This window comes from Pan troglodytes, chromosome 14 (genome assembly GCF_028858775.2).
Source record: "Pan troglodytes isolate AG18354 chromosome 14, NHGRI_mPanTro3-v2.0_pri, whole genome shotgun sequence".
Classification (NCBI taxonomy): Eukaryota; Metazoa; Chordata; class Mammalia; order Primates; family Hominidae; genus Pan; species Pan troglodytes.
In genome coordinates, this window is record NC_072412.2 from 28,927,638 (window position 1) to 28,953,366 (window position 25,729).

At 36.3% G+C, this 25,729-nt stretch overlaps 1 protein-coding gene across 1 annotated transcript in view; it reads right to left on the reverse strand.

Moving 5' to 3' along the window:
• Nucleotides 1-8,203: 8,203 nt before the first annotated feature.
• Nucleotides 8,204-25,729, reverse strand: part of UBL3 (ubiquitin like 3) — an 86,113-nt gene continuing 68,587 nt past the window's right edge. The window contains exons 2-5 of the mRNA XM_001139173.8: nt 20,936-21,044; nt 15,907-15,993; nt 11,423-11,500; nt 8,204-11,112 (exon numbers count right to left, since the gene is read on the reverse strand). Of these exons, the coding sequence (XP_001139173.1) occupies nt 11,060-11,112; nt 11,423-11,500; nt 15,907-15,993; nt 20,936-21,044 (327 nt within the window). The 3' untranslated portion in view covers nt 8,204-11,059. The remainder of the gene's footprint in view (nt 11,113-11,422; nt 11,501-15,906; nt 15,994-20,935; nt 21,045-25,729) is intronic.

Below are 25,729 nucleotides of genomic sequence, written 5' to 3' on the forward strand. Positions count from 1 at the left end.
GTATTTCAGATAATATACTTTGAATCAATGTTCAATTTTCTGAATGTGCACTGAAAAGGAGTGTCCTTAGTCTTAGGAAATATATATTTTAGTGTTTAGGTTTCAAGTGTCATGAGATCTGCACTTTGAAAAGACAGCTCTTGCCCCCAAATTCTGTCTCTATTACATCTCTCTCTGTCTGTCCATAGCTATATGGAACAAATGTGGCAAAATGTTAACAAATGCCAAATATATAGATGAAGGGTATGTAAGTTTTTATTAAGCTATTTTGACAGCTTTTCTATAGGTTTGGAAGTTTTCAAATACAAACTTGTGGAGATTTTTACATTTTACATCCTTCATAGAGTCAAGCATTTGACACTTTCCTTTACAATTTATATTAACTTACGTGTGGAAATATTTGAAATGGTCTATATGTTCAAAATTAGGCTAATGGTTGAAGTACAGCAAGCTCAGAGGCGGCCTGGACTATTGCCAGTGGATTCCTAGTGCCTTGTATATTTCCTGGCACATGGTAGGTGCTCCTTAAATGTCCTTCTTTTTGCTTTGCTTTTGCTGAGATTTAACTTTATATATCCAGAAATTACATACAATAAACTGTACAAATATTAAGGGTACAGCTTTGATATAGTTTGAATATTTGTCCCTGCCCAAATCTCATATTGAATTGTGATCCCCAGTGTTGGAGGTGGGCCTGGTGGGAGGTGTTCGGGTCATGGGGGCAGATCCCTCGTGGCTCAGTGCTGCCCTCGAGATAGTGAGTCCACATGAGAGCTGGTTGTTGAAGTGTGTGGCACCTCCCCTGGTCCACCTGTTCTCTCTCTTGCTACCACTTCACCTTCTACCATGAGTAAAAGCTCCTTGAGGCCTCCCCAGAAGCTGAGCAGATCCCAGTACCATATTTCCTGTACAGCCTGCAGAACCATAAGCCAATTAAACCTCTGTATAAATTACCCAGTCTCAGGTTTTTTTGTATTTTTTTTTGAGATGGAGTCTCACTCTGTTGCCCAGGCTGGAGTGCAATGGTGCGATCTCAGCTCACGGCAACCTCCACCTCCCAGGTTCAAGCGATTCTCCTGCCTCAGCTTCCTGAGTAGCTAGGATTACAGGCACGTGCCACCATGCCAGGCTAAGTTTTGTATTTTTAGTAGAGATGGGGTTTCACCATGTTGGCCAGGCTAGTCTCAAACTCCTGACCTCAGGCGATCTGCCCGCCTCAGCCTCCCAAAGTGCTGGGATTACAGGCGTGAGCCACCACTCCTAGCTCAGGTATTTTTTTATAGCTATGCAAGAATGGACTAATACAAGTTTGATTAGTTTTTATGTGGGGGTATTAATACTCCCACGGAACCACCATTCATTTCAAGATACAGGATATTTTCAGCACCCCAGGAGGTCCTCTCATTCTCTCTCCTGGTCAATAGCATCCCCCACAAAAAGTGGCCATTTTTCTGACTTCGTCATCATAGGCTAGTTTTGCCTGTTTATGAACTTTATTTAAACGAGCTCATACAGTATATATTATTTTATGTCTTCCCTTGAAGTTTTTTCCCTTCAAGTTTCTTCCCTTGAAGCTTCTTTCCTTGAAGTTTTTTCATGTAGCAGTAGTGTGTTATGTCGCTTTGTGATATTTCATCGTATGAACACACACCACCATTTAAAAACCCATTCTGTTGTTGATGGACATTGTGTTGCTTGTAGTTTCTTAATGAAGTGGCTCTCTTGTGCATGTCTCCAATGGACAGATGCATTCTTCGTGCTGGATATTTATCCTGGGGTATAATTGTTGCATCAGAGGGTATAAATATACTTTTAGCTTCGGTAGATACTACAAAAGTTGTGTGAAATGATTGTTCAACTTACATTCCACCTAAGAATATCTGAGTATTTCAGTTGCTCTGAATCCTGACACTTGCTATTGTCAGTCCTTTTCATTTTAGCCCTTCTGGCAGGGCTGTAGTGCTATTTCACTTGGTTTTAACATTAAATAGATGAAAATGGCATGCCTATAAAATGGAGTATTGTAGAGCTATAAGCAAATGCGTTTTCAAAGATTTAATATTCTGGGATTATGCTTGTGATACGTAAAGATGAAAATCACATACAAACTCTGTATATAGTACTCTTTTATTTTTATTTTAATGTATACATATTAATAAAGAGGACTAGTGGAAATTCACCAAGATATTAAAAGCTGATTTTGGATAGTGGGATTCATTTTTTTCACCTCATACTTTTCTGTAATCATGAGATTACAGTCCTACAATGGAAAAATATCAATTTTAAAAAACAGAAAAAAATTATGTCATATTTTTAAGAGTAATCTTTGCGTGAGAAAATGAAACTTCAATGTTCAAAGAATAAATGGGACTTCTCCGGGCCTGTTTTATCATCTGTAAAATGGACCTACGTCATGACCACAGAACAGTGCTTGTCACTAAGTAAACAGTCAATAAATGACAGCCTTAAAATACAGAACACTCCCAGGACGGCAAAGGAGGCAGTGCCCTCAGGGGAGTCAGGGGTCAGAGCAAGAAAGTGAAGGTAACTTTCAGAGAGGAGGTCGAGGGCATACGGCAAGTTTCCAATGGAGCCTGACCTCCAGAGGCCAGTGAAGGGTTTCTGGAATGGGGGATGGTGTGTGACAGAAAATGGGAATAGAAAAGGGGATGTCCTGGGCCCACAGAGAGACTCCAGTGAGGACGCTGAGAGGTGACGTGGCTGTCTGCGGTTCCTTGTGGTCTCAGAGCAGATGATAATGGTGAGGTTGCGACAGAGTGCCTGGGGCTTGCCCTCCACTTCTGACAACGAAACTGGGAGAGGAACAGGTTACTCAGAGTGCATGAGGTCCTTTAGAACTCGGAAATATAACGGAAATATAACTTTATCTGGGTCTGGTGACTTGAACCAAGGTAGCTGGGCATCTGCTTCCTGTCTTCATCACCTCGGTTGGTTTCCAATTCCACATTAACTGTTCTTATTCCCAGCTTTAGAGTGTGCTCCCTTCTAGGGCATCTGCTCCAAGCCATAGGTGTTCAGATTTAAGGTGGGTGGTATGAGGCCCAGGCATCGATATTGAAAAGTAAAAAATTATAACTCCCTAAGTGATTCTAATGTACAGCCACACTTGAGAACCATGGGATGTATCCCTGCTGTTTTTTGTGTGACCATAACAAACATGTAGTTTTTATTATTTTTCTGTCAACTCTAGCTCATCCCAGGCCTTTCCAACATTATTCTCAGAAGTGTTTGGCACTTATATTCATCCTTGATTTATATATCCAAACTCCCACTTTCTGTTCATGTCTTTTAAATTTATGAGATTGGAGAGCTGACTTGTAGCCACAATGGTCTCTTTAGATACCTCTTTTCCCTTCATCAGAATAATTTGTGACTATACAGCAGATACTTATTTTTCAGAGATCTGAATACACAGAAGCATCTTCATATTTTATCTCATCTTTTTGTAAGCTTATTTCATAAGGTTTGGAGTAGATGTTGATGCCTAACACTGTCTTCTATGTATATCATGCTTTGAACTGGAAAAAGCGCCAATGAACAGACTACTTCTCAAGAAGTACAGAGCATCGGGCCCCACAATTAGCAAAGTCAGCAGCTCCTCCAGTGTATAGATTCAATGGTATTCCTATCAAACTACCAATGACATTCTTCCCAGAACCAGAAAAAAAACTATTTTAAATCCCATATGGAACCAAAAAACAGCCCCAATATCCAAGGCAATCCTAAGCAAAAAGGACAATGCTGGAGACATCAGAGGCATCATGCCACCTGACTTTAAACTATACTACAAGGCTACAGTAACCAAAACAGCATGGTACTGGTATAAAAACAGGCACATAGACCAATGGAATGGAATAGAGAGCCCAGAAATGAGGCCACATTCTATGGCCATCTGATCTCCGACAAACCTGACAAAAACAAGCAGTGGGGAAAGGACTCCCTATTCAATGAATGGTGCTGGGATAACTGGCTAGCCATATGCAGAAAACTGAAGCTGGACCCCTTCCTTACACCACAAAAAATCAACTCAAGACGGAATAAAGACTTAAATATAAAACCCAAAACTATAAAAATCCTGGAAGACAACCTTGGCAATGCCATCCTGGACATAGGAATGGGCAAAGATTTCATAAGGAAGACACCAAAATCAATCACAACAAAAGCAAAAGCAAAAATTGACAAATGGGATTTAATCAAACTTAAGAGCCTCTGCACAGGAAAAGAAACTATTAACAGAGTAAACAGACAAGCTACAGAATGGGAGAAAAATTTTGTAAACTATGCATCTGACAAAGGTCTCATATCTAGCATCCATCAGGAACTTAAACAAATTTACAAGAATAAAATAAACAACCCCATTAAAAAATGGGCAAAAGACATGAACACTTTTCAAAAGAGAACATACACGTGGCCAAGAAGTGTATAAAAAAAGCTCATCGCTGATCATTAGAGAAATGCAAATCAAAACCACAATGAAATACCATTTCACAACAGTCAGAATGGCTATTATTAAAAGTCAAAAATTGGCTGGGTGCGGTGGCTCTTGCCTGCAATCCCAGCACTTTGGGAGGCTGAGGCTGGTGGATTGCTTGAGCATGAGAGTTTGAGACCAGCCTGGGCAACATGGAGAAACCTCATCCCTATAAATATAAAAAATTAGCCAGCCACAAGCCTGTAGCCCCAGCTACTCACGAGGCTAAGGCGGGAGGATCACTTGAGTCCAGGAGGCAGAGGTTGCAGTGAGCCAAGCTCACGCCACTGCACTCCATCCTGGGCCAGAGTGAGACCCTGTCTCAAAAATAATGAAAGGTAACTAAAGTCAAAAAATAACACATTCTGGAGAGGTTGTGTAGAAGGGAACACTTATACACTGCTGGTGGGAGTGTAAATTAGTTGAACCATTGTGGAAAAGTGTGGCGTTTCCTCAAACACTTAAAACAGAAATACTATTCGACATAGCAATCCCATTACTGGGTATATCTGCAAAGGAATATAAATCGTTCTATCCTAAAGATACATGCATGCATGTGTTCATGCAGCACTCTTCCCAACAGAAAAGACATGGAATCAACCTAAATGCCCATCAGGGGTAGACTGGATAAAGAAAATGTGGTACATAGGCAGCATGGAATACTATGCAGCCATGAAAAAAGAATAAGATCATGTCCTTTGCAGGGACAGGGATGGAGCTGGAGATAATTATCCTTATGAACCTAATGCAGGAACAGAAAACCAAATACTGCATGTTCTTACTTATAAGTAGGAGCTAAATGATAAGAACACATGGACACATAGAGGGGAAAAACAGACCCTGGGGCCTACCAGAGGGTAGAAGGTGGGAGGGAGAGGATCAGGAAAAATAACTAACGGGTACTAGACTTAATACCTGGGTGAAGAAATAATCTGTATAACAAACCCCTGTGACATGAGTTTACCTATATAACAAACCTGCACATGTGCGCCTGAACTTAAAAGCTAAAAAAGAATCGGCAGCTCTGCAAGGGCAGGTTTTTTCCTTTCTCCTCTACAGCTTCAATGTGCTGGCTTTGCCCTCAGGTTAGCTCCCTTCTGGGTCCAAATGTGGCTATAGCAGTTTCAGTCATCAAGTTCAGGCAAAATAATGTAAACAGGCAAAAAGAGTCTCTCGCAAGGTCTCCTTGGGAGTGAAGGAACTTTCCCCAGAAACACCCTCAGCAGAGTTTCCTCATGTCTCCTTTGCCAGGATGGAGTCCCATGGCCACTTCTAAAGCAATTACACCAAAGGTAACAGAGCTGGGATAACGTCCTACTTCGCTAAGCCACAAGGGGGGGGAAAGCAGTTACTCCTCAATATCCCCAGCAAGGAAGCAGCAGCGATGCTGGAGAAGCAACCACCAGTGTCCGCCTTAGTCTCATCATTACTAACATTTGAGTGCACACCTATGTTCGCTGCAGGCTCCTAACATTTCCTCTAGAATCATTCTTTCCCACTGGGCCCAAATGAATCCCAGAGCAGCAGTTTTGTTACTTCTGGTAACCTAATGGGATGGCATTATCAGCAAGTCAAGAGTTAATCGGACTCTTAGCAAACAAGACACCCAGCAAGGTCTTCTATAGCCCAACTACTGCATCACTACCATGTCTTGTCTCCGTGTTTTCCTGTTGCAGATTCAGAACAGAAATCCATAGCCTTAATCTGATGAAGAAAAGTACAATATAACCTGACAATCATATTTTTGTGTTTTTTCATCATTCACATACTCCTCATTTACTTTCCCTCTCAGGTCTAAGTTCCCTTTGTGTATTCTTGATATAGTTTCCCACCTTTATTAGACCCATTTCTTTTGAACAGTGTATTTTTGTACCCTAGTAACAAATAGCATCTCAGATTTTGACAGTCATGTTTATGTCCTTATGTTAACATGTCTAAGCTCTATGTATGACCTGGTACCTCGCATATACACATCTGAAGCTGTGTCATTACTGGGCCCCCTATTTTCCTTCTATTCCAGAGCTTATTTTTGAGATGTCCCCACTCATCTTCCTTTTGAATGAACACAGCATCATCCACATTTTCTCTGGCCTTTTCATAAGCTACTTCCATAAAGTCTAGAGTGTATGTTGATGCCCAGCACTTTATTTCCAACATAAGGCCTTCTGACAGATTTGCTAGCTTGCATGAGTTCTCAGACAAATCAGTGCTCTAAATATTTATTTTAAAATAATCCTTACAACCCTCTAAACTATGTGTTAATTTTTATAAATGAAAAAACTGAAGCTCAGATATTAAGTAACTTCTTCAAAATCACCCAGAACAAAGTCAGGCTTGACTCCAAAGCCCAGCTATTCTTGTGGTTTCCTGAACTCTGAGGACTGAAGAATGGTATCAGTCAAAATGTAGATGTGTTAAAATTATCAGACTTAAAAAAAAATGCTCCTGAGAAACACTGGGGGAGTGGCACCCTAATGGAACCCAGGTGGGTGATGCCCACGGAAAACCATGTGGTAAGGAAGGACATAAGGGGAAACAGGTTCCAGCATGCAGGGAAGAAGAAACACTATCTCGTCTGGCAGACAACTGAGAACCGGCCAACTCCCAGATGTCTTCCTGTATGTTCCTACAAGAATTCTGAGGGTCCCACTCTGCTACGGCTTGTCCCGGTTCCCCTCCAGGTTCTGCTGCCTCCTTGCATTATTTAACTATAGCAAAGTTTCTCCCACTTCATTGTAAGACTTCCCTTACATCAAATAAGCTTCAAGAACATGTGTAGAAAATAAAAGATATCAAATAATGTTTGAATGTCTAATTACTCCATTCTAAAACCAGCCAGACTCTTCTAAGACTTCTAACAACAAACCACTTCCAGAGCCATTTTAGAAAATGTGTTTACCCAACTCCTTTTTTATTGGTTGACTCACGTGAAAGAGATGGGCATTTCCTTTCCCCAAATGGGAATTTACTATGCCTACTCCATATTTCTTGAAAGCTGTCATTTTGAAAAAGAGGAATATGAAAAATATTAAAAGACAAACATCTGACATCACTGTCGAAGACTATAAAATAATGTAGTAAGTGAAATTGGTTTTCACATTTCAGTACTGCTTTAAACTCTGATATTTAAGAACTAAGTGTTTCTCATTTAGTTCTATCCATGATCTCTTTCAGAAGTCAACCACCTCCTGTGTAAAAGCCTCATAGAAGCCACTGCCTTCTGAAGGAAACACACCAACTGGCAGGGGGTCAGGGTAAGCCAGGAGTCACACCCAACTACCACTGCTCACACCCAAGAACCCCACCCTACCCTGGCCACAAAAGCTGTGCCTAGACTCCAGCACAGCCTGCAGCTGTGTTTCAATTATAGCTGTGTTTGTAATTATAGGTCATGTGCCTTCTCCCCCACCCCAATCACTCCACCCCAATCACTCCATTTGGCTAACAAGTGACCATATTATAACACAAAAATGGAAAACAAACTGGAATGCTCGAAAAAGTTACAAATAAAAACGGTATGAAGGCATATTAAATTTCGGCTGATACTTCTCTTTGATTTTGCTAAACTATAGCAAAGGCTGGCTCAATGTTGATTTTTACTGGAGAGTATCATTAACTGAAGAAAGAAAAAAAGACATAAACAGTAGTGAAATAAAGAATAGGCAAATACATCAGAATTATGAATAGAAGCCATTTTAAAGAAGAGAAATATTCTACAACAGATGAAGAAAGTTTTAATTTCTTTTCACATTAAACATTGTTTACCACAATCAGCTAACAGAAATTACTGTAACATTGGTCACGATGACTTCATAAAACTAAAGATAAATGTTATGAGGAAACTTCATTTAACATGAATGGTAATGTTAGATACTGTATTTTTCCATGGTAAAATACAACTTATCTTGAAGAGAAAGCAAATAGTTCAGATCAGGGAGACATGCTGAGGTTTTAATAAAGAAAAGCTTGGCCTTGTCCAGAACACTTAACAAAGTTCAGGACAATTTAGGTAAAAGAGATGAGTGAGACACCAGCGTTAGGCAGGGACATAGGCTCATCATTCAGGCTTTATGTACATTACTGGATCTATGCAGCTCTCACCTTTAGATAAGTGAGCTATATTTTTGGCAGAGGGATCTTCAAAAGTAGCCTTGGATATGAGGAATCGTATTTTAACCACCAGGCAGTCCAAGGAATTATTTTTAAAGGGACAGCTGAGTATTTTCACGTATATATTATTAAGGCATCTAAATTTTTGGTGTTTTCAGTATATAATTTTACTGCTACTTTTTATTCTTTTTTTCATATTGTACAACTATGATATTAGGTATTAAGCGATGTAATTCTTTCTCTACTAGTGAACCAGTTTATTTCACTTAGCAAACTCTAAATTGAGGGAAATATATAATCTGAGAACACACAGAAAAATATATTGAAAAACCAATAGAGAATTATTTTTAACATCATAAAAACTCAATCTTAATTAACTGATAGTCTTTAACTTAAAAAAAGAGTAATCAGAATGAAAATAGGTATTAAAAATAATTACCAGTAGTTTGTTTTACAAAATAGAGCCATAAATTGTTTAATTGCCCAATTAAGCAACTACCAGATTCTTTAGTCAACACTAACAGAATTCACATTTCAGCTAGTCAATAAAGCATATAAATATTTAACATCTCTTGAAGATAACATTTTAGTGATAACGGAGACTACATAATTCTATCCATTGTTGTGACTGTACACAAATTAACCATGTTAAATATCAAAGATACATTGGGAATACTCCCCAAACCAACAACAGAATATTAATTAAATGAATTTTAAAAGCTTAAGAAATGAAAGTAGAAAACATGAATGAGACGGTGCTTAAACAATTATTGACCTAATCAAGACCTTTAAAATTACCACCAAAATGCACTATCATTTTTTTTTATTTAGTTTACAGGAAGAATCTGTAAGTACAGGTTGCAGAAAGAAAACGTTTAGTGCTATTTACATTCATTTTAAAACTCTGCTCTATACAAATTTAATTCTGATCAGTATGAACAATATTTTCGTAGATCTACTGCATATAAAGCCTTTTCATCAAAGCATTAACAATGAATAAAATAACATGATTACACTTAAACAACGCTGACCATTTGAAACCATTTACATTTAATGTTTGTAAGGGCTGTTGACACTTAGTAAGTACAGAATGTAATGTCAGCCTGCAACTTCATTTTTATAAAGGCTAAACTTATTTATATGGAATATTGTTCTATATACTACGCGCCAATCTATATTTTAAGTCCTGTAGTTAGGTATTTTATAAGTCTTTTATTAAATATATTCTACACATATTTGTAATTTCATCCAGGAAGAATTTCTTCCCAGTGAAAAAATATAAAAATCTTTCATATTTTTACAGGTTTAGATGAAAGTAGCTCATGCTTTAGTGCTGTGCAAATTGTTTTTAGCATATCAATCTTTAAATTATTGGTATGAAATAAAAGAAAAAGTGGCATTCTTAATTGTGTATGCCATAAAAATCAGCTTTTGACTTTAATACAATTGCCAAGCACTAATATCAAACGCAAACTATATAAAGAAACAAAATTAGTACTATGGAGTTTTTTTTAATTTTAAGAATTCATCTGAACTCTAAGGAGTAAGCATGACACTGGATGTGGTTACAAATTAATGATAATTATGGAAAATTTCAATTTGCTGATATTCAAATACATAAAATTGATCAATGAGGTTTTCTAATATTTCTGCATAATAATGAAAGCCGATGAGTGACTGAAACTACCCTCCCACATTAAGGCTAGGAGACGCACTCTCACCCCTTCTTGTGCTGTCTAAACAAACACTCAGTTACTGTAGGACTCAAGAGTGCATGTCTTAAAGGAAAAAAAATTAGTTTCATCAGCCCTCTACTGAGTGCTTTAAACAGGCACATTTTGTTTTTTCATTTGTTGCAGTGAAAATAGTCACACTCAGTTTAGTATTCTGTGCCAGTGCAGCCACCACAGCTGACTTTGGTAGAATTCACCCAACATTTTAGTTTCTTTTCCATTTTTTCCTCTCAAGTTGGCCCAGTAATTAACTTCATTAATTGCTGAGTGTCTTCCAGTGTGGAATTGTATATATAAGTATTTCTAGATACCACAAACTGTTATAAATTCTGCTGATGAGGAAAATAATGCCAATCTTTTTAGTGCAAATTGTATTTGGAACACTTGATTTATTAGTTCTGATGATGAAAATTTTGTGGCAGCAAAATGGTTTCTGCTACGAAAGATAACTTGTTAACTTTTCCCCTGGAGATTGACTGCATTCAAAAACCAATATGTGTTAAAACAGCTCAACAAAAAATACAAGAAATAAAAAATCAGAGTGAAAAATGTTCTTGGTTCTTTTTACTTTCATGAGAAAAGATGACAGTGTTCATGTGGTAATTCAGTTCCATGTGTTTACAGGCAGACTGTTCTGAACGGTTTCTGAAGCAATGTCGGGTCTTTTCTGTCCCAGCAGCATGAAAGACAAAGACTATATCACATCACACTAGGCAGACAGTGTTTACAGGATTACACAACAATTACTCTCTCCAGTCTTCTCACGATTCCTCTGACCTAGGGAAAACGAAGAAGAGCCTCGTTTATAAAAATTCTAGAACTGGAGGGGAAAATGGGCTAGGCAATCAAGTGTAGGAAGTAATAGTTTTGAGTTTTTAAAAATGTTTGCATTTTTCAAAATTAAGAAGCTGTAATAAATGTTCTTTTAATTTTAGCATGTTTCAAAAATGTCTGGTTATTTGCTTGACAATCTCCATTCATAAACTATGCAAACTTCCCTTCCCTCAGCATATCCAAGAAAAACCTAGCATTTTTGAATGCCTGTCTTTGTGCCTCAACTGAGATACTTTTCCAGTGCATGGCTTACCTTGAGAGTTTGGCTCTGGTAATGTCTCTCTGGCCACCAAATGCATCACTGTTGTTTTGCCAAAAGGAAGTTTTAATGCTATGTGAAAAGCAAAAGATGATTAGTTACACATATATCGACCTATTAAAATCACTATCCAGATTTAAAGCCATTTTAAAAATTGATTGCTTTTTTATGACTTCTTTAACAGATTCAACTTAACTCAAAGTACCTTCACAAAATTAGGTTAATATGATCATAAATAACATTTAAAATTTAGAAATTATTTTTTGCAGTTATATAGCCATTTGCTTGACACATTTATCCATATTAAGAAATGATATAAGAAAAAATATGTAATTGGCTAATATCAGAGGCCACCTTTAGAGGAGAAAGGATTAAATTTTTTTTAAAAGAATACTCTTTTCTATATTAAAGTAAAAGTTTAGATTAAGAGATATTCGTTTCTAAATCTAATTACTTGTCTATGGCCTAATAAAATTACTGCACTGAACAGGCTACTATGATGTAGAAATGCAAGAAATAAACTTGATTTTAAACATTTATTCTCACCCTGTATTCGTCCATTAGAAAAGAACTTTCTTAAAAAGATTAGGTTAAAATAATCACTTTCTTGGCATTATCAATAATCACTGTTTCCTAATCAAGTCTTTATAACATTTTTTCACTCATAAATTGAATAAATTTTATCATGAAATATTTCAGACATAGAACACACACCCATGTCCACTAAGGCAAATACAAATACTGAGTTTCATGGTAAATCCCTTTGTTACTCTGTGTATAAAATTAGAAGCAGCTGGTATATTTAGCTTCTAGAACTGTTTCTATAGTTGTTATGTTTTAGTTCTGACACCTCAAACTACCCTCTCTTCAAAAACTACAAACTGAAGTAAGGCCTAAGATCATCACTTAGCAATAATGATCCTCCAGCTACCTGCTTTTTAAAACCTGCTCTATAGGATGATGGTTAACATGCAGATTTTAAAAAGAATCCTAATTATCTTCAACACTAGTACTATTTCATATATCCAAGGTGAGTTCCAATCTCATTTAAAGTTGGCCAGCCATTATTTGGTCTACACTTTTAACCTCTGATGTTCAAATGAAGCACGATGGCCCATAAATACATAATGAAAAAAGGGAGGCTTTTAGAATAACTTCCTAGGCCTGACTTAAATCAAAATGTAAGTAAGACTTTATGTTATTAAAATTTTCACTAAATAGTTGGGAAAGCCTGATCAACATTTCAAACCTTGAACTGAACTTAAAATGTACACATACCAAGCTGTATATCATTCTCATACCCATCTTCTTGACTCTAATAAGACAGACCTGGATTACAAATTTTCATCTCTGCTACTTCCAACTGTGTAACTCTCAGCAAGTTACTTACCCTCTAAGCTTCTGTTTCCTCAACTAAACTGGAGATACTAATTCCATTACCTGCCCTTTGTAGCTGTGTCCATTAAATCAAACAATCCAAGCAAAGTGCTTTGCACAGAACTTGGTACAAAGAAAGCATTCAGTATATACTACCATCATCATTTTGAGATAGCAAGGAAAATGAATCTGAGAAAAAAGGTAGGTAAACTGAGATATAAATGTAAAAAATGTCAAGACAGGCCTGGAAAGCTCCTGAGAGGCTTACCATTTGAAGTTACAAATGTAATGCGTGGGAGCTATTATTTTTCTTCTCCATCTGAATTTTAACTAGAAATAGTAGGTATTGATGTTAATAACATTTAAAAATGTGAAAGAAGAGGAATACCAGAATCTAAAATGCGTTTTCTTCCTTTCACTGTGGATGCTTCTGCTCTCTCCTATGACACAGTACAATATCCAAAATAGAGGTTTTCAACCTTTAGCGTACATAAAAATCACCCAGGAATTCAATTCACTAGTAAAATTAGGAGATGGGGGTTGGGGAGAGAGGGCATGCAGAAATCTGCATTTAAAAATAAGTATCCTAGATGAGTCTCATGCCCACTATTTCAGAGCCACATTTTTGGAAATGCTAATCTGGGCCATACTGAATGCCAAAGCTTTAGCTGATCATCTTCTTCACCCTCCGACTAACAAGGCTGCTGTCACACCTTTCCTTTAATGAAATGAAACTCTATATGACTATAAAGGTTCTATTTTAAAAAGGGGGGATTCAGGGCTATGTTTTAAGACATTTGATAACCAAACATTTCAACCTGAAACTTAAGCAGAAAATTTCAAGAATGGCAGAGAATGCCCAGGCTTCCTACTTTGTCTGCATAATGGCTGAATTCCACCCATGGCTGTATACCCACTACTTCGTGGTCATCCACTGCTTGACCACCACCTATAACAAGATCTCACTAACTTTCCCTGGCAGTCTATTCTTTCTTTAGGTAGTTCAACATGTTCACATATTCTTTCCTATATTGAATAGAAAACTGTCTTTGATTTTCAGTTACTGATCCTAAGTCTAATTCACAGGGCTATACAGAGCAAGTTCTAGGGCCACACAAAGCCTTCTTCCACACAGGCCACTCAAATATTTAAAGATGGTTGTATTTCCCTGTGTGCTATCTTCTTTATTATTCACATTGAAGAACACAGGGAGGCTAAAAAGAAAAACTGAGACCCAAAAGACAAATAGTTGAATGTTGTTATCCAAACTTGCTCAAATATCCAGCTACAATTATTAACGCGGAGGTCCAGGCCATGCTTCTACACTAGAGATAGTTTATTGTTTTTGAAAAGAAGGACAGCAACACAGAATTACAATAATAATTACATAAGTCAATCTGTTCATTATTCTAAAACAGATTTCAAAAAAATACTGGTAAAAAATTATACTTTAGTGGGAATAAATCAATAGTTTTGATTTTAACACAAATTCTATGAGCTTTAATATGAAGTTCAAACTCTGAGGTCACAACAGAAAAGATAATTAAGGAATGGAGTTGGTGGGAAATTGCTCACATAGATCAATACTCAAAAGGGAAATGGAGCATTTCAAGGTTCACTCATATAATCGATAGATTAAATTCAACCAACATTTACCAATTTTTAATTCACATAAGATCTTGTATGAGCCATGGAGAATTTTAAAAAGACTAGAACATGGTCCCATCCTTAATGAATGTACAATATAGCCAAGGAGCTAACAGTCAATTCTTACATGAAGAGCATTAAGAGTTGGTCCATCTATTTATACAAAAGCTATTAAAAAAAAGCTACAAATCAAAAAAGCTCCATTTTAAAGTGCCAGATATCTCTTAGTAGATAGCAGCATTTTTTAGACCAGTTATAATACTACCAGTGAAACTCAGTGTGAGATTATAGCCTGAAATGTTTTACTCACTTGACATTGTCATAAAATCATTTGCATTCATCTACTTTAGCCCTTATTGCCCAGGATTTTTACCAGTGCATTTTATCTGTTTGTCCTATGTAATACTAGAGCAACCTGAAGGGAGAGCTTCTGTCTTATTCAATCCTGTATTCCCAAGTGCTTAGCACAGTGTTGGCCCATAAGAATTTAACAAATACATGCTGAATGAATGAATGCAAATATTCTACCTTTAAGGAAAAATAGATTAAATATTAGGTTTAGAGGAAAAACTCAGACTATATTTAGTGAAATATATATTTAGATAGACCATTTCATTTGCCTATACATTTCCAATTATCTGAATATATTTGAAATACCTATTTTCAAAACTAAACAAATCCTGTTGATGGTAGAAAATATACCCCATAAGGGGGCAATATTGAGCTACATTTCTCCAATAATATATAAAGAACAATAATAGCTAACAATTAAGGTGTTTACTATGTGCCAAGCACCATTTATGCATGTAAGCACTTTGAATATATAAAGTAATTTACCCTTCTTAACCTATGAGGTAGGCACTATTGTAATTCCATTTTACTGATGAGGAAACTGGAACACAGGTTGGTTAAGTCACTTGCCCAACGTTTACAAAGCCAGTAAGTAGTGCAGCTAACATATAACTTAAATAGTCTAGTTCCAGAATCTGTTCTTTCAACTATTACGCTAAAATGCTGCTCTAATTTCAGCCACCTACTTTATTCTCACATGATTAGCAACTGTATAAGGTAGAAACATCTGAAAACATGCCTTCATATATTTGAAAACTATCATAAATTTTTCCTAGTTTGTGTGTCCAGTCTTAAGTTTAAAATACTACATCTGAATTATATTATTTGGAAATATAATAACGTTACATTTAAAAAATAGTAGGTATAGAATCCTACCTATACTGGGATAGTTTATTTCACAAGGTAGTAAATACTTACTGCAGTCCTAAAATTAAATTTAACAGAATATACAATGTGAAGGAGTAGGCATACCAGAAATAGGCAGAATTCATAGTTTGAATTTATCATTTTTTTAAGTAAATTCAAAGACATTAACATTTAAAACAAGCGAATCATGCTACCATGAGACGGACATTAAATCCCATTACAAAAGTGGCTGTTACCTCCTAATGTGACATTTCCATGTAGAAATCGTCCTTGATAAATAAGTCGTAGAATATTTGGACTGCTGACCTGCTCTTCTTCCCAGTCTGAAAAGAATCCAGTGTACTGGTTAGGTATATTCCAACACATAATTAAGGTACTACTATATTGTTTTAAAAATTCAGATCCAAATCAGTTAGAGTACAAAGAAGGCCCTTGGAGCTTCCTACTACTATTAGAAACAGTCACTATTCATACATTTACCGCAACCTTGGTTATTACTTATTCTTTTAAGTAGCAAGAGCTGCAAAAAGACTCGTTTTGCTTCTTAAAGAATACTAAAATGTACCAAATTGTAGTCCCCAAGTTTAAAGTTAATACAAATGAGTTGGGAAAGACCTACTGAGTAAAAAGAAATATCATTTTTAAATTAATTTCAATTACCAGTAATTAACACATAGTATTATAATGCTCCAATATTTGTACCTGTTAAAATGTACATTTAAGGCTAGAAAACAGCAGGCTTAACAAAGATCTAAAAAACAGTTAATATATTGATATTGAGAATAACAAAAAAACTGTGTTTACTTTTGGATAATGTTGATATATTATCTTATTGTCTATCTGAAGTCAGTTAGTAAACATTAGAGAAGATACAACTTTAGTTCACCTCACCCAAAATGAAGACTTGGAAGAAACCGAAAAAATTATATATATTTGGAGGTACTGTACAAACATGAAAGCTAGAAAAGTGTACACACAAAGAAAATAAGACAAACTGGTAGGCAGAATGGGTAACAGAATATTTAACTTCAGCCTATAATTTATATTATTGTAAAAGATGGAAACCACTCCATTAAAATAAAGGTTTAAGGACACTAGTGTTATGATAGGGTAAAGGTTTAGTAATTTTCATGAGCTTGTAGATGTAACAATTTAAGCTTTGAGTTTAGTAATGATCTGAGAATTCCTTTGTCTTTTTTGTCAACAATTCTAATGTGTTTGTTTCCTATAGAAAGAGATAATGGTTAACACAAAAAAATAGTTTAAAGTATTCTGAAAGAGTGACAGAAGATAAAGGAAGTAACTAGAGACTTTTCTTTTGCCCTTTTTTTTGACTATTCAAAATGATGAATGTGAATTTGATAAAACCACTGCCTCTAGGTAACTTAGGCACAGCAGAAATGAGCAGAGGAGAAATGAATCCGTCATTTCCTGCCCCCGCTCCATGCCTTTAGTCTCTTCCCTCTTCTGTCTCCTGTAAGGCTTTGTTGCCTTCTGATCCCATTGTTCCCAGGTCCCTCCTATTCTAGAAGAAAGATCAAATAAGTCTCTAACACTATAGTATGAATTGCTTTGAATTCATCAATTCCAAAATTATTGTTTAATAGAATATTTCTGGTCAAGATGGAAGTGCTCCATAGATACAAAGGTAAATGACAGTAATTGTTTAATTCACAGGAAACAAAGACTGATATTCTAAAAATACTTGAATTTTTTTTTGAGATGCAGAAACCTGAAGCCCCACGTTTCATTATCTTATACAGAGTGTCATGATTTCCACGTACTTCACTGGTGTAATATGCTATCTCCCTTCCCCTCTCCAGGGATCTAAAATTTAGAGAAATCTTAGAATATAGCTTAAATGAAGAATTTCAGGTGTTATTAACATATCCTAAGTATAACAGATTTTTTTGAACCTTTGACCCAATAACAGCTATGTGTCTGACTATTCCACCTGTTAGTAATATTTCCACTAAATAGCATAAGGGTATGCTAAGGAAAACTAATTCCTTCAACAAGTATGTTGCACGAAGTATTTTCTGCTATTAATATTTGCCACACATTTGTTATTAACATCAATAAGTATTTAATTTGCTGATCTTTAGTACATTATGTGATACAATATAGACTTAGATTTTTAATTTAAGTATTTTATGTAAAATAAAAATTAAAGTATTTCTCTTTATTCCTTGCAGTGTCTAAAACTGCTGAGTAGATTTGGCAACCTGAGGAAATACTGGGAATCAAAATCTTTTTTTTGAAAATAAGGGAACATCCACTGATACAATCAATATTCAGTACTGGTAGATGGTCTGTTCATTTGGGATACTATTTATGGCAAAGACTTATACTTGAATTTAAACTAATTTTAATATCTAAGTAATTATGAAAGTAAAAGTATTTCTTTTACCTTAAGTTATAATACTGCCCAAATAAATTTCAGAGTGATTACCCTTTTTCTGCCTTGTGTTATCTTTTCTATAATATCCATATATCAAAAGCTATTACTTACTATGACCGCTCCCCCCAAAAAAAATCTCATAAAGGTAATCTTTTTATATCACACTTAGAGCAACATCATTCTTGGGTATTTAAAAATGCTTTTCATACTGATAGTTATCTATTCCTGCCTGGCTATAAAGAATAGCCAATATTCTTAGAGCCCAAATTTCTTTAGCTTTTCTGAAATTCTTTCTTAGCTATAACCTTTATAGCTTCAGTATCTCCCTGACTTAGAAACTAGCCGCTTGGTTACTAATGTGAAGAAAGATCCAGTAGTTGAAAGTATTTGTATAAATCAGTATTTCTTAAATTTAGGCCTATGAATCCACCAAGACATGTCCTTAGGGTCTAAAAGTCCTCTTCAAGAAGTTTTAAATTGTATTTTTTTTTAATGATAATCTGGAAAATCTGTACTTTCATTTTAATGAAATCTGGAGGAGATTGTCTAGATGATTTAAATAGTCACTTTATAACCCAAGTGCAGCCTTGGGGTTTTAGTACTCACGTGTGCATTAAATTTATGATTGTACTGGTGCCAAGCAGTCAGTACTTCTTTAATTGTTAAGAGGCTAATGAGATCAGAACAGGGGTTCACTTAACAAGTAAATGATGCATTCTACCTATGAGAAAACTGAGTAACAATTTGTTATACTGTATAAATAAAGGTTTTATGGTGACTCTACAGACAACCTGGTCATCAAACACTACGTAGGAACACAGGCATGACAAACTCAACAGTATTCATGCTGTAAGCAGTGAGCTGGCTTTGGCAAAAATACATCATCTAGCACATTAATGTTGTTAACTTGAACATTATTGGTTTCAGAGTTATATTTGCATTTTCTGAATCAATCTTTTTTAGTTTTATGATTTTTTAGTTTTATGATTCTTCTTAGAAGAATAAAGAGTTTTAACTGGGTTTAAGTTTCTACATTTTAAAATACGCATTATAATAAAAATAATTTAAGTCAGCAACTAGAGATCTACAAGAATTATCTTCCTCTAGAAAAGCTCCGTATATTATTTAAGGTTGAGAAACACTGATCTAATTGACTCATTTTGTACATATACTATGTTCTTTGTCAAAATAAGTCTTGTCCTTTAAAAGTTCAAATTGCTACTGCTAATAAAATTAAGTGAAATCAGCTGAAAAAAATCATATCACTATGATACATGACATAAGGATCAAGATGACACTGTGGAAGTTCAAAGGAAGAAAATAAACCAACAATTCACTTGAGGGAGGCAATTTTTTTTTTTTTTTTTTTTTTTTTTTGAGACAGAGTCTTGCTCTGTCACCCAGGCGGGAGTGCAGACGCATAATGTCAGCTCACTGCAAGCTCTGCCTCTCGGGTTCAAGAGATTCTCCTGCCTCAGCCTCCTGAGTAGCTTGGATTACAGGGGTGCACCACCATGCCCAGCTAAATTTTGTATTTTTAGTAGAGACGGGGTTTCACCATGTTGGCCAGGTTGGTCTTGAACTCCTTGACCTCAAGTGATCTGCCTGTCTCAGCCTCCCAAAGACCTGGGATTATAGACGTGAGCCACCACGCCCAGCTGACAGTCTTATTATATAAAAAAAAAATCAAAGAAAATAAGAAATACCAAACACATTTTCCAAGATTGTTATGGTTACTGGCTTGAAAATGGAAAGCACAGACAGACATTAATCATCTTGACCTTATAGCAGTTCAGAGAACACAAGAACTGACATGAATTAGAAGTTAACTTTGTTTCGAACTTAATTTTAAATAGGCTATCTAGAGAAGACCACAGAGAATGTATTATCTGTTAAAAATAGTTGTTCTTTCCTCTTTGTGTTTTGGTAAAAATAGGTTTACTGATATGAAGGTGTGTGTATACTCACTATTTTGTGTTTTTTTTTCTTTTCTTTTTTTTTTTTTTTTGAGACAGGGTCTTGCTCTGTTGCTCAGGCAGGAATGTAGTGGTGTGATAATTGCTCATGGCAGCCTCAAATTCCTGGCCTCAAGTGATCCTCCTGCCTCAGCCTCCCAAGTAGCTGGGACTACAGGCATGTGCTACCATGCCTGGCTAATTTTTAAATTTTTAGCAGTGATGACATCTTGCTATGTTGCACAGGCTGGTCTCAAACTCCTAGCTTCAAGCAATCCTCCTGCTTTGGTCTCCCAAAGTGCTGGGATTACAGGTATGAGCCACCATCCCTGGCTGCATTTTTCTTTATTAAAAATATTTTTTGGCTAGGCACGGTGGCTCACGCCTGTAATCCTAGCACTTTGGGAGGCCGAGGTGGGTGGATCACAAGGTCAAGAGATCGAGACCATCCTGGCCGACATGGTGAAACCCTGTTTCTACCAAAAATACAAAAATTAGCTGGGTGTGGTGGCACGTGCCTGAAGTCCCAGCTACTCGGGAGGCTGAGGTAGGGGAATCACTTGAGCCCGGGAGGCAGAGGTTGCGGTGAGCTAAGATCACGCCACTGCACTCCAGCCTGGCGACATAGCGAGACTCCATCTCAAAAAAAAAAATTTTTTTTTCACTTACGTTAAAACAGTTCTAAGACAGAAGCAGAGCCATTGCATTCTGGGCTCCTTTACCATTTGGGAATGAGACTGCTGAAGAGCAAGATAAGGAAGGGTACAATGATCCTCTAAATCTGAGCCTTATACTCTAAATTTTCGGTTGTTCTTTTAAATGTTATATAACAGTTTCAAAATGTTTGTGAGACAAGGTAGGGCATAAAGAATCAACATTATTCATACTCAAGAGAAAAATATCACTCACCCATTGGCCAATTGTCATATACATGCTTTGCAATGTCAGAAGCAGAATCGTTAGGAGAAAACAGGAACTCTTTTGTTTTTCCGCTTACCAAAATGAGGCGCAAATTTATCTGAAAGAAGACAATGATTCTTTTAACATAAATCTAAAAATTTTTTAAGTAAAAAAGAAGGCTTTTCATTTCAATCACATCCTAAATTATTACCAATGCCATACTGTGGTTTCTATTTAAATTCTATAAAACATTTTTAAAAAGAATGGGAATTTGATATTTGATTTTATTTCCTATTATTTAAAGGGTGTGTGTGTGTGTCAGACATATTTGCCATAATAAATGAACACAGGAAAACCAAAATTCATTACACTTTTAAATTTAATCACTCCAACAATGTTCAGAATTGAAGTTTTGCAAGTTATCACTATTATTATAGAATATACATTTTTACCCAAAAATTAATAAAAATGTTGACACTGCAGATCTCGTCACTAAACAGAAAAAAAATTTAGTTGATATTCTACTTCTTAAAAAATATAATTAAAAGAAAATAAACTATATACAAGTTTTTATCCTATGAAAATTATTAAAACCTAGACGAATTAACAATAAACTATGTATGTTTTTTTGAGACAGAGTCTCTGCTCTGTCACCCAGGCTGGAGTGTAGTGGTACAATCTTGGCTCACTGCAACCTCTGCCTCCCAAGCTCAATCCATTCTCCTGCCTCAGCCTCCCAAGTAGCTGGGATTACAGGTGCCCACCACCACGCCTGGCTAATTTTTGTGTTTTTAGTAGAGATGAGGTTTCACTATGTTGGCCAGGCTGGTCTTGAACTCCTGATCTCAAGTGATCCGCCCACCTTAGCCTCTCAAACTGCTGGGATTACAGGTGTGAGCCACCGTGCCCAGCCAAGAAACTTTAATTTTAAAGAACTTTATCATGGTTAAAGAAGGAATCAATAATAGTAGCTCTTTTAGCCCCAACTGCATGACCATATATTTTTTAGGGGGAGTAAGGTAGGACACATGGGACAAAGGAAATAAATTCACCCTCAGTGATAACCCTAAGGGGGATAACAGAATTAAAGTGTTTGAGATCTACTGGCTTCACATTTCCAAGTCAATATATATTTGCTTATACCATTGTTAATGTATTTCCCAAATGTTTAATTTTTATCTGTTGTAATTAATTTAATATTATTTTTAAAAAACACCATATCTATGTATTTCCCTGTAAGTCATAAAATACAAGTGTTGTTTCTATTACTCCTGGCCTTTGTTAAAAGAGTAAGTAAGATCCTACTAAAAGTTGGGTCCAGTCCAGAGCTGTGCCCTGGTAAGGCCATCTAGCCTAGTTTCTTTATATATAAAGAACAGAGAACCTCATTGTACCAGTTTGAATTGTGCCAGGTCCCAGGTTACCCAAGCTCTCCTTTTTAGTTACTAATTTTTTTTCTTATTAAAAATACCAGAAAATCTTTAAGATGTCAGAGTCTACAATGAATAAATTGGTGCCTATTACAGCAGTCACTGATTTACTATGTTTACTACCACCATGGCCAATGTCACTCCCAGCACCTCACCAATTTGATAATTTATTATTTGAAAATTTTGTTGAAAGTTATAAAACATCTCCCCTATAAAAATGCATGTACACATTTCTGGATTCAGTGTAATGCAAATGAATTTCACATTAGATGGAGTGGAAGTAGATTTCATATTAGAACCTGTATTCTATCTACATGTTTCAATTAAAAGTTTTTTAGAAGATAAAAGAAAATAATCTACATTCCAGGTGAAAAACCCTTTCAATATGCCCAATAAGAATTTCTTGCTGCTTTTTCTAATTAGAATGGAATTATACCAAATAGCTGAATACAGGAAGAGATCTGATAACATGTTGCTGTAAAGAAGTGATTCAAAAACTTTGAGTTCCACTTGAATAAGTTCAAGAAGTAGTCTGCAAGAATGATTACACTCTACGAAAGTACCACCTTGTTTATTTCCTATAGCAAATCAGTAATGAGCAATTCTTCAAGCAAGGAACCTAACATCTATGCAACACAATATGAATTTCAGTCCTCACAGATACATTACTACTCATGGTTTTCTCTTAATGTATGAATAACAAATACATATTACCCTATGAACTTATATGGAATATTTAAGGTTCTTCAGTCATTAATGCCCAAGAAATTCTGCCCCTAGTAGTTCAGCCACTTGTGTTTAACTAGAAAAAATATAATTAAATTCAAGCTTCCTAATTAAGAGTTATGCAAATTATGTGAACTTAATACTTCTTAAAATTTTTTAAGCTTAAAATTAATTTCCATTGGGCTTTTACTCAAATTATAATATTTAAAAATGATGAAAGGAAATAGATTTAGTCTTTAGGATCTGTAAAGGTGACACCAAAGCCTACTTTTGATTTTCCCTGATGTCTATCAATATGGAAATGGGAAAATAAATGATAGTATATCCTTACCATGGAAATCCATGCAGCTGTTAAACGACATGAGATAAAGACCTGTATGATCTGACATGAACAGATAGCCACAATATATTAAGTGAGAGAAAGCAGCCAGGTATAAAACAGTATTGTGGGAACAACAGAACACATGCCTATTTGCTATGGACTGACTCGCATCTCCCCAAAATCTGTATTGAAGTTTTACCTCCCAAAGTGACTGTGTCTGGAGGATAGGGTAATTAAGGTTAAAGCGAGATCGTAAGGGTGAGGTCCTCGTCTGTACCACAGAGGCCTTATAAGAAGATAAAGAGCTCGGCTCCTATGCTCTCTCCCTCTCTCTTCCTGCCCTCCAGGTGGGGACAGCAAGAAGGCAATGGTATTTTGCCTGTCTACTGTATTTTGCTGTGGCAGCCTAAGTTGAATAATACACACAAAGAAAAATATAAACCAGGTGCGGTGGCTCACGCCTGTAATCCCAGCACTTTGGGAGGCCGAGGCGGGAGGATCACAAGGTCAGGAGATCAAGACCATCCTGGCTAACACAGTGAAACCCCGTCTCTACTAAAAACACAAAAAATTAGCCAGGCATGGTGGCGGGCACCTGTAGTCCCAGCTACTCGGGAGGCTGAGGCAGGAGAATGGCGTGAACCTCGGAGGTGGAGCTTGCAGTGAGCCAAGATTGTGCCACTGCACTCCAGCCTGGGCGACAGAGCGAGACTCTGTCTCAAAAAAAAAATATATATATATATATATATGTATATATATATGTGTATATATATATAAAATAAGATATATATATATATATATAGAAAATAAGAAATGTGAGGCTCCCTTTAAAAAGGGAAGCAGCTTTTGATAAAATAGAAACTATGATTGGTGAGAAGGTTGACAAAAAAATCAACAAAAACTAAAAACTAAATTACTTGGATCTAAAAACATCTTGTTTATTCAAGTTTCGTTATAAATTCCTTTGCTGTGCTATAACAGGCTACGAAATATAGAATATTCATGGGTTGCTAAACAAGTAACCTGTTTACTAATAAGGTTGAGAAAAGGTATAACTAAGACTACATTTACCTATCCTACCTATCCTATATTTTCTATCTTCAGTGACAAATTTTTCTACTTTGTTTTCCTGTCATTCCATATAAAGAGATCAGGACTCTCTTGCTGCCAAAATGTTTTATTACAGCAACTTGGTTTCTTGCCTCTCTGGTACAGCAGTTTATAAGTTTATAACTTTGAATTAAATAAAAGTGCTAGCCAGGCACGGTGGCTCACGCCTGTAATCCCAGCACTTTGCGAGGCTGAGGCAAGTGGATCACCTGAGGTGAGGAGTTCGAGACCAGCCTGGCCAACCTGGTGAAACCTGGTCTCTAATAAAAATACAAAATATTAGCAGAGCATGGTGATGCGCACTTGTAGTCCCGGCTACTTGGGAGGCTGAGGCAGGAGAATCACTTGAACCCCAGAGGCAGAGGCTGCAGTGAGCCGAGATCACACTACTGCACTCCAGCCTGGGCAACAAGAGCAAAACTCCGCCTCAAAATAAATAAATAAATAAATAGTGCTTCTGACAGTTTAAAACCCTAAAATACAAAGCAGAACTCTGGTTATATTTCAATAGCATGGATGTGTATATCTCACACATATATATGTACAAACTAAAGTCTTGAAGGATATGTACCAAATATAACAGTCCTTATTTCATCTTTAGTTTCTTCATGTATTCCTGCATTTTCTAATTTTCACATTAAGTCTGTATTACTTTTAAAATAGAGTAACATTTAATTCAAAGAGTACTCAATCATTTCAGGATATTCCTAATAAACTATTAATATTTTAAAAAGTGAACGCTATCAAGTACTGTATCGGTATGGGCTTTCAAAGAAATATAAATGATTTTCTTAAGTAGACAAATAAGCATATCACTTGTAATAAATACCGCTCTGGTGGGGGAATGCTGATAATAGGGGAGGCCGTGCATGCATGGGGGAAAAATGTAAATGGGAAATCTCTGCCACCTTCTCAATTTTGCTGTGAACCTAGAACTGCTCTAAAAAATGAAGTTGGCCAGGTGCAGTAGCTCACGGCTGTAATCTCAGCACTTTGGGAGACTGAAGCAGGAGGACAGCTTGAGGCCAGGAGTTTGAGACCAGCCTAGGCAACAAATTGCGACCCTGTCTCTACAAAAAATTTAAAAAAAAAAAAAAAAAGCCAGGTGTGGTGGCACATGCCTATAGTACTAGCTACTCTGGAGGCTGAGGCAGGAGGATTACTTGCACCCAGAGTTCGAGGCTGTGGGGATACAGTGCAATGATCATGCCATTG